The sequence below is a fragment of the Eleutherodactylus coqui genome, chromosome 8 (genome assembly GCF_035609145.1).
Source record: "Eleutherodactylus coqui strain aEleCoq1 chromosome 8, aEleCoq1.hap1, whole genome shotgun sequence".
NCBI classification, from domain to species: domain Eukaryota; kingdom Metazoa; phylum Chordata; class Amphibia; order Anura; family Eleutherodactylidae; genus Eleutherodactylus; species Eleutherodactylus coqui.
The window spans coordinates 139029528-139045795 of NC_089844.1; the positions used below are offsets into that span (position 1 = coordinate 139029528).

At 46.8% G+C, this 16268-nt stretch overlaps 1 protein-coding gene across 1 annotated transcript in view; it reads right to left on the bottom strand.

The window, feature by feature from the left end:
• GRID2IP (Grid2 interacting protein) overlaps positions 1-15041 on the bottom strand; it is a 142123-nt gene extending 127082 nt beyond the window's left edge. Inside the window, exons 1-2 of the mRNA XM_066576551.1 lie at positions 14977-15041; positions 11835-12418 (exon numbers count right to left, since the gene is read on the bottom strand). Coding sequence (XP_066432648.1) covers positions 11835-12410 — 576 coding nt within the window. The 5' untranslated portion in view covers positions 12411-12418; positions 14977-15041. The remainder of the gene's footprint in view (positions 1-11834; positions 12419-14976) is intronic.
• Between the last annotated feature and the right edge of the window lie 1227 nt (positions 15042-16268).

Consider the following 16268-nt stretch of genomic DNA (forward strand, 5'->3'; position numbering starts at 1 on the left):
ACAGATCCACCGCTCACCAAGGGACGACACTGAGCTGGAATAGGGTTTTCTCCAGCAGGCTTCAGGGTATTCTGCAGCTTTCCTAATTGTGTGGAAGCAGTATGCGCACACTGACCAAGTCAAACACAAGGTATGAATCTCATGTTAAAAATGGCTCTTCTGGCAGAGACGTCCAGACAGGCCTTTTTATTGAAAAAGGATAACACCTGCCCTTTATGGGCGTTTAACAGATTACATCACCAACATATATATATTCTTATTCGCTAGATTATACAGAGTCTCCCGCCTCCCTACCCTCCCGTCCTCACGTCCGCCAAGGTATGGACTTTGTATTCTTTAGCATGCAGACAGCCTTAAGGAATTCTGTGTAGTTGACAAATGATGTGTTTAACTAGCTTGTGTTTGACGAGTGGAAGGGGGCCTAGATAAACACACAGTATTGACCACAGGATATACACATAACACTATAGCCCTTAACTCTTAGAGGTTTCTTGTGCAATTTCTATGTACTTAGTCAACATTAGATCAGACATCCTTCACCATCCCATTGTCTACTAAATACTATGATTAGATTGTGTGTCGATCAAACTCCAGAGTTAAAAGTCATTACAACAACAAAATACATTTGGGTTTATATAAATCAATAGACATTTTATATTAATCATGATGTCTACTACAGTCAAGGGTCTAATAAACATAGAAAACTGACAGCATAAAAAGACCCCATGGTTCATCTATTCTGCACTTATATTATGCATCTCTTAGGATAGATTAGGGGTGTCAAGCTCTTTTCACCGAGGCCTACATCAGCCTTATGGTTGCCTATAAAGGGGCGATTGTAATTGTAGGACTATACAGTAATAGTGACCCTCATCGTGGCCCCAGTAATAATATTGATTCCCAAAGTGACCCCAGTTGTAATAGTGACTCAAATAGTGGCCACAGTAGTAATAGGGCCACTATGGGAGCACTATTACTATGGGGGACACTATGCCATCACTAATAGTAATAGTGCCCCCATACTGGCTCCAGTAGTAATACCGTAGTGACTCCATAGTGGCCTCAGTAGTAATACTATCCCCATTGTGGCTCCAGTAGTTATGGTGACCCCTCATAGTAGCCCCAATAGTAATAGTGACTCTCATAGTGGCTGCAGTAGTAATAATGTACCTAATAGAAATAGTGCTCCTATAGTCTCCCAAGTAGAAAGAGTGGCTCCTATAGTGGCTGCAGTAGATATAATTCCCCCATAGTGCTCTTAGTAGTAAAAGTAGCGACCCCGATGGTGGTCCCAGTAGTAATAGTGTCCCAAAGTAGTGTTAGTGCTCCCATCAACCCCAAGCCAGAGCTACAACCAAGCGAGTAGATTGCCTGTTAGGTTGTTGCATGGCCGGTGGGCCACCTAAAATAAGGTGGTGGTCTGGGTTCGGCCTGCGGGCCTTGTGTTTGATATGTATGGAACATATATATGCTTATCCCAAGTAGCTTGAATTCATTCATTATTGACTTTCCATCCACATCTGCTGAAAGTCTGTGCAATAGGCCGAAGAATCGGCTGATCAGCGGGGATCCTGAGTGGTGGATCCCCGCCAATCAACTATCAATAACCTATCCTGAGGACAGGTCATCAATAGCAAATACCCAGAAAACCCCTTTAATTTTCCTTTCAAAAATGCTAGTTTTCAAAATGAAAATGTCCTATGAAAGTATTGGGGGGAAGGGGTCTCTATTAACTGGGGGGGAGGGGGTCTCTATTAACTGGAGGGGAGGACCACTGAGATCTGTACAATTCACGGACATCCATAGATACTAATGAGTGGTTTATGTGATATTGCAGAAGTGGACAGCGGCTTTAAATCCAGAGGGGATGTGAGTGTAATCCCCGCTCAGACGCTCCCTGCCCTATTTCTTCTGTCTCAAATCCAATTTTGTATTCAGTGAGAATTTCTTTGAGAATCACAGCATGAAAAATATTCTTGAAACCTGGAAGGGAAAAATCACCTTGCAAGAGATAAAGGGCGGCCCCAAACCCAGCGACTACCCCCGGGGGAGAATGCAGATTGTTCCTGCTACTGAGATACTGGAGGCTGGCACAGGCAGCATGTACATCCACTACTGCCAAGACTGACACTTTAGCTGCTGCAGAAGCTCTTGGGAATGAGATGTCAATCGCTTTACAGTACAGGCTCTCCTGACATGTCTGCTTCACTTGTAATCTTCAAGGAATAACAATTCTGGAGCATCTTTTCTTATATCTCTGTGTTCTTCTGTTCCTCTGGTAATCCTATGAGAAGTTTATGAAGTAACGCGGATATCCAGGAAGCACCCGCCGAAGTTTATACCGGGGTCAGAGCGAAAGCGCTGCTCCGACCCGTGTGTAGTGGCCAGCGCTCGTAAACTAAGCTTGCAATTACGAGTGCTGGCCACTACAAAGGGGCCGGAGCAGTGCTTTTGCTTCGACCCCGGTGTATCCTGATGGGTGCTTCCTGGATAACCCCTTTAAATGACAGCTGAGTGTTAGCACCCAGTTATCATGTATTATTATATTTCCAGGAGCGATAATAGGAGGATGTTGCAAGAAAAGATACTCCAGAATAGGTAATACAAATATTTACTTAAAGGGGTTTTCCAGGGAGAATACTACTGTTGACATATCAAATACATAGAGGTCGGAGCGGAAGTCTCCGTTCCGACCTTTGTGTAGTGGCTGGCGCTTGTACCTGCAGGCACGGCTTTCATTGAAATCAATGCGAGCCGTGCCTGCAGGTGCAAGCGCCGGCCACTGCATAGAGGGCGGAAAGGAGACTTCCACTCTGACCTCTGTGTATTTGCGGAGCTGACAGCATGCGCCCACTCAGCTGATCGGTCGAGATCCCGAGCAACGGACCCCAGCCAATAAACTATTGATGACCCATCTTAAGGATAGGTCATCGGTACTACCGTGCTTCCCCGAAAATAAGACAGTGTCTTATATAAATTTTTGTTCAAAAAGGTTTAACTTTTTTACTTGTATAGCTGCCTGGACACAATTTAAATTGACTTTTTTAATTAACTGCTAGCAGGGCTTAATTTTGGACTAGGGCTTATATTTCAAACATCCTCAATAAGCCTGAAAAATCATTTTGCATCCTCAAAAATTCTGGAAAATCATGCTATGTCTTATTTTCAGGGTATGTCTTATTTTCAGGGAAACAGGGTATTCTCCCTGGAAAACCCCTTTAAATAGGCACATCAAGAGAGGTCCTGCTTTACTGCTTCAGGACCAGAGATTTTTCACTCTTTTATTTTCATTTTTTTTTTATCTTCTCCTTTCCAGAGCCATTTAATTTTGCTATTGACATGGCCGTTTTTGAGGGATGAGTTGTATTTTTTAATAGTACCATTTAATGTATCATAATGTATGGAAAAGCTGTTAAAAAATGTTCAAGTGGGTGCTTTCCATCACCATAATCTGATACCTGTAACTTTTTTGTCAACTGGGCTGTTTGAGCGGTCATTCTTTGCAGGATGTTACTGGGATATTACCATCAAATGGCGGCATAACTCTCCCACATATTAAAAAAAGACGCAAAGAAAAGTGGTCGGAGGTGACTACTCTGAGACTGAAATTAATGGGCATCGGATGAACTATTTATCTTGGAAATGCGCTTTAAGGGCAGCTTCCCATAAACCTAGCCATCCAGCTTTTTTTCCCTCCAGTACTGTAGTCTAGTGCTGGAGGGATACTGATGGTTTGTTCGTGTACAACTATGGGTAGACTCTACTTTCCGAACACGTAGAGGTGGTGGTGTCTTCTAATGTGTAGTACTCCCAAGTTGTGCAATGCATGCACTTTTGTATGCAGGACAGGACTGAGATCATCCTGATGGTCGGTAACACAGGTTCAGCGAACTGGTAGCGTCCAGGACTAACCGAGGACTGGAGATCCAAGCAGTGTGTCCGCTCCCTGGGTGTCGACAGCCGTGCTAGCTGTGTCCATGAAGAATTCACAGAAAAGTCCCAGGAGACTGGCATTAGAGCAAGGTGTCAGTCCAGTTCTCAGTTCGTCCTGGACACTACCAGTTGACCTAAACTTCTGAATCAGTTTCCTGACAGTTTGTGCCCTGCCTGGTCGTCTTCCTGGGTGTTCTTGATTGCAAGCCATGGCCACCTCACGTGGACTTCTGTTCTGGATTGTTAACGGCGCGCGTGGGTGTCCAGCATTAAGTGTCCAGGAACAAGTGTCTTAAGCAGTCGAATGATGCAGTTCAACAGCACAGTTATTAATATTCATCTACCTTCTCTCTCAACAGGTACGTCTTCATATTGCCCTGCATTGACTCCCTTCAAGCTGATCTGACAGATTTGACCCCCTCTGCTATCTAGTGTATTGCTGCTCATGTTTTTTATGTATTGCTATTTCATGTTATAACTGTGATATGTCTCCATATTGTCCTGCTTTTTGGCTCAATTTTTTTACTATGCGCAATTTTCCCCATCACCTCCCCGAATAGCTTTTTCCCTCTCCTCTGTTTCATCTAGTGTTGCTGGGCACATTTTGTTCATGTAAAGAGGGCAATAAACCTCTCCACACCCCATCCTGTTTATTAGCCTTGAGAGGATGGGGTCAGCTGGTTGACTAGTGACCTCTAACTAACCACTCCCAGCTGTAGTCTTCTAGCTTGAACCATAAATTTAGTGGTAGCCTCATTGCCACACATTGCCTAGACAGGTGAACTCCACATTCACCACTCCATTTACATCAGCCTATCAATCCTCTGCCTACCCATTCACAGCTCCCATGCACTTTTCACCTTCCTCAGATGCCTCCTTCCCCCCCAATACCGCCAAGAAACACCTTAGCCACCCTCACAAATCCCCCAACCACCTGCTCACCCTTGCTGCCCTGCTACTCCTAGCCACAGGGGACATATACCCCAACCCTGGCCCACCCCGTACTACTCTCTACCAATACCCCCCCCCTCCCGCCCCCAACCATACCAAACCACCCCACTAGCCCATGCGCCCCCCCCCCCTCCTGCCCCATTCAAATGTGCCCTATGGAACTCCCAATCCGCGTGCAACAAACTCCCAACTATCCACGACCTGTTCACCACCAAACACTTCAACCTGCTCCCCCTCACTGAAACATGGGTACAGCAGTCAGATTCTACCTTCCCCGCTGCATTGTCCTATGATGGCCTGCAGTTCACCCACACCCCCAGATCGAATGACAGGCATGGCAATGGAGTTGGCGTCCTCCTCTCACCGATCTGTACCTTTCAGGTCATTCCCTGGGCTCACTCGCTCACCTTCCACTCATTCGAAGTCCACACCCTATGACTCTTCCGCCCACTGTCCCTGCACATTGCAGTTATCTACCGGCCCCCAGGTCCACCCACCTGTTCCTACACCCTGTCATCGCTCCCCCACTTCCTATCATGGGAAATCCCAACCCTCATTCTTGGCGATTTCAATATCCCTACTAACGACCCCAGCTCTTCATCTGCCTCTCTGCTTTTAACGCTCACCTCCACCCTCGGCCTATCACAACTCTCAGACTCCCCCACTCACAGAGAAGACAACACTCTCGATTTAATCTTCCTCCACCTCTGCTCTGCCTCCCACTTTACTAACTCCCCTCTTCCACTTTCTGATGACAACCTCCTCTCTTTCTCCATCAGGCACCCTAGCATCTCCCGTGACCCTCCTATCACACCTCTAGGAACCTCCAGACCGTCTACACCCATCTCCATCAGGCACCCTAGCATCTCCCGTGACCCTCCTATCACACCTCTATGAACCTCCAGACCGTCTACACACATCATTTTTCCGAGACCATCCAATCCTCCATGTCTCCTATCTCTCTCCTCCCCTGCCCTAACCTGGCAGCAGATCACTATAAACCCCACCCTAAGACATGCCCTGGATGAAGCAGCACCACCCGTGACCTAAGCAGTCGACTGCAAACCACGGCAACCTTGACTCACAACCCAAATGCACTTCATTCTACAGCCCTCAAAGTACGCTGAACGGCTGTGAAGAAAATCAAAGCTGCCTGTAGACTTCCCCCACTTCAAATCCATCCTTAAAACTTATAACCTAGCCCTTCACCACGCCAAACAAGTTTATTTCACTTCCCTTGTCTCCTCACTATCCCACAAACAGAAACACTCTTCGACACCTTCCACTCCCTCCTAAGCCCCAAAGAACAGGCCCCCGTGACGGATCTGACTGCTGAAGAATTAGCCACCTATTTCAAAGAAAAAAAATCGACAACAGCAGAAAAGAAATCTCCAAAAACTGCACGGCTAGCCCCAATCTCAGTCTCATCAGCACTGCATCCATTATCCACTCACTTTCTATATTAGAGCCAACGACAAAGGAAGAAGTCTCCTGGCTGCTTTCCGCCGCTCGCCTCACCACCTGTGGCAGCGACCCTCTCTCCTCTCCCCTCCTCTGCTCCCTTTCCCCAACTGTCATTACCCACCTCACTACCATCTGCAACCTCTCCCTAACCTTTGGCACCCTCCCCTCCTCATTCAAACACTCCATCATATCTCCTCTGCTAAAAGAAAAACAACCGTTGACCTGACCAACGCTGCCAACCACCGACCTGTGTCAAACCTCCCCTTCATCTCCAAATTACTAGAACGGTCTGGTCTACTCCCACCTCACATGCTTTCTCTCTGACCACCCTCTCCTCGACCCCCTCCAGTCTGGTTTCCACCCTCTTCACTCGACCACAACCGCCCTCACAAAAGTATCAAATGACCTAATGACGGCAAAGTCGATGGGTGGCTACTCCCTACTAATCCTCCTTGACCTGTCTGCTGCATTTGACACGGTTGACCATGACCACCTTCTCACTATGCTCTGCTCTGCTCTATCGGCCTAAAGGACACTGCTCTCTCCTGGTTCTCCTCCTACCTATCGGACCGCTCTTTCAGCGTCTCCTTCGCTGGCTGTATCTCCTCTCCACTTCCTCTGGCTGTCGGGGTCCCACAGGGCTCGGTCCTAGTTCCCCTTCTTTTCTCTATCTACACAGCCCCAATTGGACAAACGATTTACAAATCTCTACAATACCATCTCCACGCTGATGACACCCAAATATACATTTCTCACCATGACATCTCTGAACCATTCCTCGAAAAATATCACTGACTGTCTGCTGTCTTTAATACTACGTCCTCCCTTTTTCTCTCAAACTTAACCTCTCTTAAACTAACGACCTCGTCTTTCCGCCTTCCAAACAACCTCCCCTCAACAGTCTGCCACCATCATAACCCCCAGACATCACGCCCGCTGCCTTGGGGTCACACTGGACTCTGACCTCTTCTTTACCCCCCACATCCAATCTCTGGCCCGAACATGCCAATTGCACCTCAGAAATATTGCTAAAATCTGGCCGTTTCTAACCACGGACACGCTAAAGACACTCGTTGTCTCTCTCATTCACTCCCGAATGAAATATTGCAACTCGCTATTTATTCGCCTTCCCCGCACCAGACTCACTCCTCTCCAATTCATACTAAATGCAGCAGCTAGGCTCATTTTTAGAGATAAGCGAGCACGCTCGGTAAAGGCAGATACTCGAGCGAGCATCGCTCTTCTCGAATAACTGCATACACGTCCGAGCAAATGCGGGGTATCTGCCTTTACCGAGTATGCTCGCTCATCTCTACTCATTTTCCTATCCAGATGCTTCTCAGACGCCTCTGCACTATGCCAGTCACGGCATTGGCTGCCTATCCACTACAGAACCAAATTCAAACTACTCACCCTCACCCACAGAGCTCTCCATGGCACCGCACCACTGTACATCGCTTCCTTCTTGTCCGTACACCACCTACCCCACTCACACCGATCCGCTAACACACTCAGACTAAACATCCTTTCTAATACTAACCTCACATGCTCGCCTACAGCACCCATCCTCTGGAACGCTCTACCCCAAGGCATTCGGACAATTCCCGATGCACGAAATTTCAGACACACCTTAAAAACGCACCTCTTCAGGGAGGCATGCCAAATCTCCTGACCTAGTCCCCCCGGCCCTCCCTATGGCTTCCTACATCTTCAAACCTGCCTATCACATACAACCTTTACCCCCTGCACCTCCTTACCACCCTCACTCCGTTTGCTTCCTAATAACTTTATTTCCATATGTAATTCTTGTACTGCCTTTGTTCCCCCATGCCTCATCTCCCCCCCCCTTTGTACCTCCTGTTTCACCCCCACCCCGTTTGTTTCAAACTGATTGTATACCGCATGTAATTTGTTGTATTGTCTGTGTTCTCCCGCGCTTGAAAGCGCTGCAGAATATTAGTGCTATACAAATAAAGATTATTATTATTAGTAGTATTAACGGCATCTTCCGGTACCAGAAAAGACGTGATTAGTGTTTTCCATACTACATAATTCAACATAACATTTATTATTACTTAACATGACATCATCCATAATTGCTGATGAAATTCTATCCTTAAATCATGTATCCCATGACCCACTTTCCATTGAAGTTTCTTGGGCTGAGCCCAAGATGGCTGCCACCAGAATGGCCGACAGATGCCGCCATAGTCCCACAAAGCTTTGGCTGCCCATCTACGTATTCTACAAAGTTTCCTACTTGTACTTCTTTTTAAGAAGATATTCCTGGTGGCCCTGACTTTAGAATTACCCTGTGTGTACTGTGATAGACTAGCCGTGGCCAGCCCTGTGGGGTCTTCTTGTGCGGCAGTGTAAAGAGTAGACCAAAAATGGTGCGATCGAGAAAAAACATCCAGCAAATGGGGATCCTGTGGACAGAACAAACTTGCTGCTAAAAGGGGTCAAAGGAGGGCGTCAAGTACAGCCAACAGCAGTCCAATACAATGCTGGTGCCCTAACTAATGAGTCAGAACACAAAACGCGCCGTTCCTTAGCACGGGTGGGCTATAACCGCAGATGACCAGTTCAAGCACCATTGTGTTGGAACTGGTCAGAGAAACAGAAAGGTGAGCCTCCAGGAGGCACAAAAGTGCAGAAATGGCATCACTGATTTCCGTTGCACCGTGTTGATGGGAGGTTAGAATTTGGCGCAAGCAGCATGAATCGATGACCCCTTCCTGTCAGCTGGTGGAGGCGCAGCAATGGTGCCGGAAATGTGTTTTTGGCACACCCTGGGTCCTCTGATACCTGTGGATGGAAGCCACACTGAATAGCTGTGGTTATCAAGACCAAAGGAGGTCCAACGCACTACTAGATGGGGGTCTCTAATAAAGTGGCAATTCAATGCCTGTTAGAAAATAATATAGCGCTATGTGGGGTCCTTAGCTGAAATTCCAGCTGCATTTTTCTGCTACTAAGAGGAGGGGGAAGCCGAATAGGTATGGCACCTGACCCGTAATTTCCTTTGAATTATGTTATTCAGTAGCTCGTGCCCGACGTTCGCCCCCGTGAGACTCTCTCAGATCTCTTGGCGGGTTTCAAATCAGTTGGAAAGCTAATTCCTGTTTTATCTGCAAGTCATTAAAAAGCCAATACAGTAATTACATTGCAGCAATTCATTCAGAGCTACATTTCCCCTGTTCATAGTAAATCATCGGCTTAATAGACGATAAAGTGTTCACTGTGCATAGGGAGCGACGATCCTTCTGGAATAGTCTATGTGAATATTAAAGGGGTATTCCGGGCTTTTACTATCGCTGCCCTACCCTTAGGATAGGTCATCAGTAGTTGATCGGTGGGGGTCCGCAGCTGGGGATCCCTGACGGTCAGCTAATTCTTTGGACCACTGTTGATGCAGCAGGGCAAGGCGTCGTCATCAGTGGTCAGGGCCAAAAGTGTAATGGATGGCTTCACTCCCACTGAAATTAATGAGAGCGATGCCTACTGTTACACTTCTCATTGTGGTCAGAGTTAGAAGTGTAACAGAAGGCATAGCTCCCATTCATTTCAATGAGAGTGAAGCAGTCTGCTACACTTCCAGCTCTAGCGGATGACTATGTCTGGCCCTGCTGCACTGTCAATGGGCCAAAGATCAGCAGATCCCCACCGATCAACTATTGATGACCTATTCTGAGGGTAGGTTATTAATAGTAAAAGCTCGGCATACCCCTTTAGAGGGATTTTTTTCCCCTGGACTGTCCCTATGCATGAAAATATCATAGAAGTTTCCTCTGTAGGAGGTGCAGCAGTTGCAGATACCGGGGCCCTGACTCGATAGTTGAGCGAAGTGTGACAGATTTGGCATCTGATGAGAAAGTCAGCGGACTAGCTACAGTATTCCTTTAAGGAGGTACGTAAATAATACATAGGTGAATAAAAATGTAAATGTAAAAGGTGGGACTTACCTGGTGTGGAACACCCATCCAATGACAGGTGTTCACACCGTCAGTCCGAGGAGGTTTGATACAGTATCCGGCAGAGCACGATCCCTAGTCCTTAGGGAGAGCATCTTCAGATTCAGTCTTCAGATTTGGCACCGGGGCCCTGAAGGTACATGTCACCCCTGTGCCTTCTCTATCCAGAGTGACTTTTGCTCTGCAGGACTAGATATGCATTACATGGTCATTTGTTGGGGAGCTGCCACTAAAATAGGGGGAGTCAACCCTTTTAAAGACCATTTCCTCCTGTTTTTCGTATGCAGTTATGTTGCAACCCAACGCATTTCAGAAATGCTTCTGACTGCACCATTCTCTTGAGAGCTGATTCATGACCCTTCCTTGCTTGTATACAGCATTCCTGCAAATTACTGCTGTAATTAGAGCACCGGGCGATGTCTATATTACATCACTTTGGTTGCTCTCTAGGTCTTGTGGTCAAGTGCATTTCACTAAAACCTTTCTTCATTGCTGGAGGGAGAAGCAGCAGATGGAGGGGAGAATTCCATGTACAAACCTCTGAGCCACGCTTTTGACCAGATGGACCGGATTCTATAATAATCTCTATACAAATAGTGATATTAAAGGGGTCGTATGGGATTAACAAGTAAAGGGACCTTTTTTTCACAAAAACAGCATCATCCTTGTCTGTTGGTTGTGTTTGGTATTTCAGCTTAGGCACATACACTTGCAAGGAGCTGGACAAGAGTGGGGCTGTTCTTGGAGGGAAGCAGCCATGATTTTCTTATTGTGGAGAACCCCTTTAAATGCTTAATGGCTATTCCACCATGTCCTATGTCACGTAGTGGTTGTAGACCAGCTGACCGATTTCTCTTTTGGCAACTCCTGAAGGCGGCACCTGGGGTCTCATGGTTGTCACCCTTTAATGCCACCAAGTGGGATCTGATCTTAGCTGCATAGGCCCCCAGGTCGTTACCACAAGAGTAGTCTCAGCGCGCCAGCATCTGACATGGACAAATCAGAGGCACGGTAGTGTGATATCAGAGGGCCAGGCAGAGACGTAGTCGAAAGACAGGTTGAGGTCAGAACAGGAGCAATCTTGTGTAAACAGAGAGACAGGCAGAGGGTCTGCTCAGACTGCAATCAGATGACTTGTGGTCAAAGTACAAGTCAATGTCAGGACAGGAGAAGACAGGAAAGCTGGGTGAACAGACAGGAGCCAAAACCAAAAGTCAATCATGAAAATATAGCACCTTTGCAGAACTTTGCGAAACCTATTACTCAGGCAGCCTACATTGTGGAGGGTGCTTTAAATAACTCAGGAGAGATCAGGCTTGGCTGGGGATAGAAAAGCTGGATGCACACATTGGCCCTTTACGAGACGGGCCAGTGCTGCATGCGCTACCTATGTTGGCACTAACATTGACAAGGGCCTTGTGGTGTCTGTCACATAAAAAGCAGGGTGCTGATGCCCGCAATCAAGAGTGGAGGCATTTCTGCCACGGTCGGCAGTCATTACAAACCACTTACCTGCCGGTTAAATTCCTGAGCTTTGAGTCTCTGTGTTTGGCTTGTGGTCTCTGATCTGCTTCCACTTGCACTGTACACCCTACTGTTTCTTTGCCTCCGACCAACACACAAGAGGCCAAGATGTATTAAATCCTCCCCACAGGACGACATTCTCTGGGACGCCTCCGTCAGATCTGTCACAGGGTCACCATTAATTTCAAGAAGTAAATCTCCAGTCCTGACCCCGGCATAGGATGCAGGAGATCCAGGAGTAACACTGGCCACCAGCAGAGGTCTACCGTCACCGAGTGTGAGGCCGATCTCCTCTTCTGCTTTTCTGGACACTTCCACAATTTGGACTCTTGATATAACTCCAATACTTGGCGGTACATTATGACACTCCTGACCCAGTTTGGTCAGGGCTTCACAGGTCAGAGAAGACACCGGCCTTCCTTCTACTTCCAAAATCTGGTCGCCAGGCTTCAGTCCGGCTGCATGGGCACTGCTTCCATCCTCCACCCATACTATATAACAGGGGCCAGAACCGCCCAGCCCAAAGCCAAATGCTTCTGGCCAACCGTCATTAGTGACTGGCATTGATATACCTGTGAAGACAAAAAAGTTGGATGTAAGTATAGTCCATAACTTAGATTGGGTCTCTGCTTTGGTCAATCCCTAATTATTAAAAAGTCAATTGACAAGAGGTAAATCACTCTGGAAACTGGGCTGAATGTTTTCAATTTCCCTGCACCACCTCCAGAAGGGGGAAATGAAGTATTACATTATACCCATTCAAATCAATGAATTATTTGTGTAGGAGATGCTCCTTCTAACTGCTCCCTACTGTGGCCAGGACATCAGGATCTTGAACAGAGGACCCTCCTCTATTACAGGGGTTGTGCCATATTTGAAATAACTTTTAATTAGTGGGAGTTCGACCACTTGAATTTCCACCAATTCCAATAACAGTGGTCAGACCCCCACAATCAACAAGTTTTTCCCTATCCTATAGACAGGGAATGATATATTTTATTGGGACAACCCCTTTAAGGTATGATCTGCTAGACTGTTAGCTATACAGAAAAATACTTACAGACAAGTTTTGCTTGATCTCTGATGGCAGCCTGACACCTCCATGGAGTAATGGTAGACTTCTGTGTCATTAGAGGTAAAGATCCAGGCTCTTGGTAATGCATAACCCAGCAGGTTGGAACAGTGCCTATGGCACATAGATTGTCAAAGTACATTTATACCCAGAAAGTGCCAGGATGGAGGAGTGAATGGTGACTGGAAAGGTCCAAGTTGCATCTCACTATAGATGATGTCTGGCTCACAGCACAAACAGCTTAGGTCGGTATTAACAGCTTTGGCCACTTAATCAGTATAGTAAGTAAGCTTAATTAGCAAAGGGGAGACTAACAGCCCATGACATGGAAGAGGTGGCTGATCACCCAGGAAACTGGGCTTTTATGTCTTACATACACAGAATGGCCACTTTATTGGAGACCCCCATCTTTGGCCTTCAGAACTGCAACAATGTGTTGTGGCGTAGATTCCAAAAGCTTGTAATCTACAGGAATATTGGCGGACAGGAAGCTTCTTGTAGTTACTGCATATTTGATGGCAGTACTGACATGTTCTGACCAGCTGACAGGAAGGGCTCATCTATTCATGCTGCTTGTGCCAAAATCTGACTTCCCATCATCACGGTGCAACAGAAATCTGACCAGGAGGTTTTTCTGCTGCTCAGTGATATAATTTTTGCGCTCTTTGGCCCGCTGGAATAATCTTTTTGTTTCTCTTAGACACAATGGCGGTGGAACTGGTCATCTGCTGTTAAAGCCCATCCGTGCTAAGGAATAATAAGTTGTGCCTTCAGACACACTAGAGCACCAGCATTGTATTTTGCTGCGGTTTCCTTTTCTGTGCAGCATCGGTTGATAATAATAAGTCCTGACATCCTCCTCTGACCCCCTTCGGTGGCGAGTTATTTCTGTCCACAGGCTCCCCTTTTGGCCGAATGCACACGACCTGGTGGGACTCCGCAAGCAGGATCCCACAGCGGAATCCGAGCCGGTTCCCGTCCGGTGACCCCTGCATACCTTTCCGGATGCTTTTTCTTCTGTACTCCGGATGTGCTGGCCGTCGCGCATGCGCAATAAAGATATGACCGCATTGTCGCTAAGTGATGGCGAGGATCCCGCGCCCTTTCCACAATGATGATTGCCGTGGGATGGACAGCTGCCATTAACTTTAATATTGGGCCTTAGCTGGAGGTTTGTCCTCGATCCCACCATTCTCGGTATACTCTCCACACCACTGCAGGAGAAAACCCCACGCTTCTGGCAGTGACATCCTGGCCCTTGTAATCCAGCACTGATGACCAGACCTCAGTGGAAGTCAATCAGATTGCTAGATTTTGTGGATTCACACTGAAACTGATCCAAACATAACTTGACGCATGATTTTATGCTGCACTGGTCTAATTTCCATACAGGGAAACTCCAATCATCAAGTGGCCAATCAGTGTACAGAGACCCCGTATGGAGGTATATGGCTTCATATTATAGTGCTGCAATGTGATGCTTCCCATAGAAGGCTGCTATAGGCCTCATGTACACTGCAGTACTACAGATCTGTCTTAATGCATAATGCAGTACCCATACACTGCTATGGGCCCATACTGTACCTCTGACTTTATACGGACACTAAATAAAATAATTATGCAATGAATGCCACATTATAGAGTAATTCTCACGGAGGCACCATATGGAGTGTCTATGGATCTATTCTACAAATCTATCAGGTGGCGCTGAACAGGGAAGCGATCTGTGATTCCAATATGTTTTGCTCACAGAGGACAGCCCAGACTGAATGTAATTGTGGCAAACCCTAAGCTGTAGGTCTCTAAGGCTGGGTTCTCATTGGATGGAAATCTTGCGGAATGTCCGCAGCGGAACCGCACAGAAATTCCATGATATTTTCGCAGCGGAGAGGGTGCTTCAAAACTAGTTGGACCCAGGTACACCCATCTACTAAGGCCTCATGTCCACGAGCGGATTTGATTTGCGGAATCCGCGAGGGGCATTTGCAAATCAACCCGCCTATAGGGATGCATGTGCGTCCGCAAATTAATTAAAACATGCGGATTTGATTTGCCTACCTTCTGGTCCGGAAAATAAATCGTAGTATGCTCCATTTCTATGCGGATCCCGCACTGCAGGCTTCCATTGATGTCAAAGGAAGCCGTCTGATCCATGGCACACCTGCAGCTGACACTGCAGATGTGTCGCGGATCCGCCGAAAAACAGGAGTTTAAAAAAAAAACGGCACACCCGCACCCATTCGTAGTGCAGAAGAAAGAAGATCCGGACAGGAGCGAGAAGACTCGGACAGGTAAAAAAATGGCCTTGGCTGTGGGGAAGGTCAGCTCCTGCTGCGGGCTCCTGTGGGCAGAATCCGACCAACCTGTGAATATGAGGCTTAATACAAATCACCCAATGAACTTCCGAAGTGCTTCATTTATGAAGGCCTGAAACACTGTGGGAGCGTTAGTCAAACTTAAGGGCATCACTAGATTTCCAAAATCCCCTTAGGGAGAGTTGAAAGCTGCTTTCCATTTGTCCCCCTCCCCTGTAGTAAGTTGTATGCCCCCCGCAACTCCAACTTAGAGAACCACCTGGCACTAATTAACTTCAATAAATCGGGAATGTGCGGTAACGGAGAAGAAACCGGCAGCTGCCGGTGAATTGGATGGACATATATGTCCTTTGCTCAGACTGTCGGCAATATAATCCTTGACGGACTGTCTTTCCGGACCAGACAAGTTATACATGTGACTCTTTGTACTATTAATCTCATTCCGGATTGCAAGTTACCAATCCCCTCCCTATCAGGCAATTCTTAAGTTTGTACAGTGGAAATATCTATTGCCGTGCCATTATGTCTACAGGAAGCGTTACACTTAACAACGCCCCCCATTTCCCAATCCATCATTGGGTTGTACAACCTCAACCATGGCAATCCCAACACCACCTGTAGGGAGAGACTCCATGACAAACAAAACTATTGTCTCAGTTTGAAATAATCCAATTCTTAAACAAACATCAGAAACAAAAAATTTAGGCACTTTTGGGCCAGGGGGTGGAATCAATGGCTGATAGAGGTATCGGACAGTCCAAAGATCTAATATATAGTCCCAAAAGTTTGGCCAACTCATGATGAATTAAACTGATTCTGTCTCCACTGTCCAAAAAAACTGTCACCGGAAAACTACGCCCAGTAAGAAGTATTTCAGCTTGGTGGATGGTATTCAGGCGACCTACGGGCCTAGAGGAAACTTCCCCTTAACCTCTAGGCCAACTAGTTTCCTGACTGAGATCCTTGAAGGGGACACACCTGTATAAAGTGACTAGTACGGCCGCAGCAAAAGTAGCGAACTCTGCCCCTCTGCTT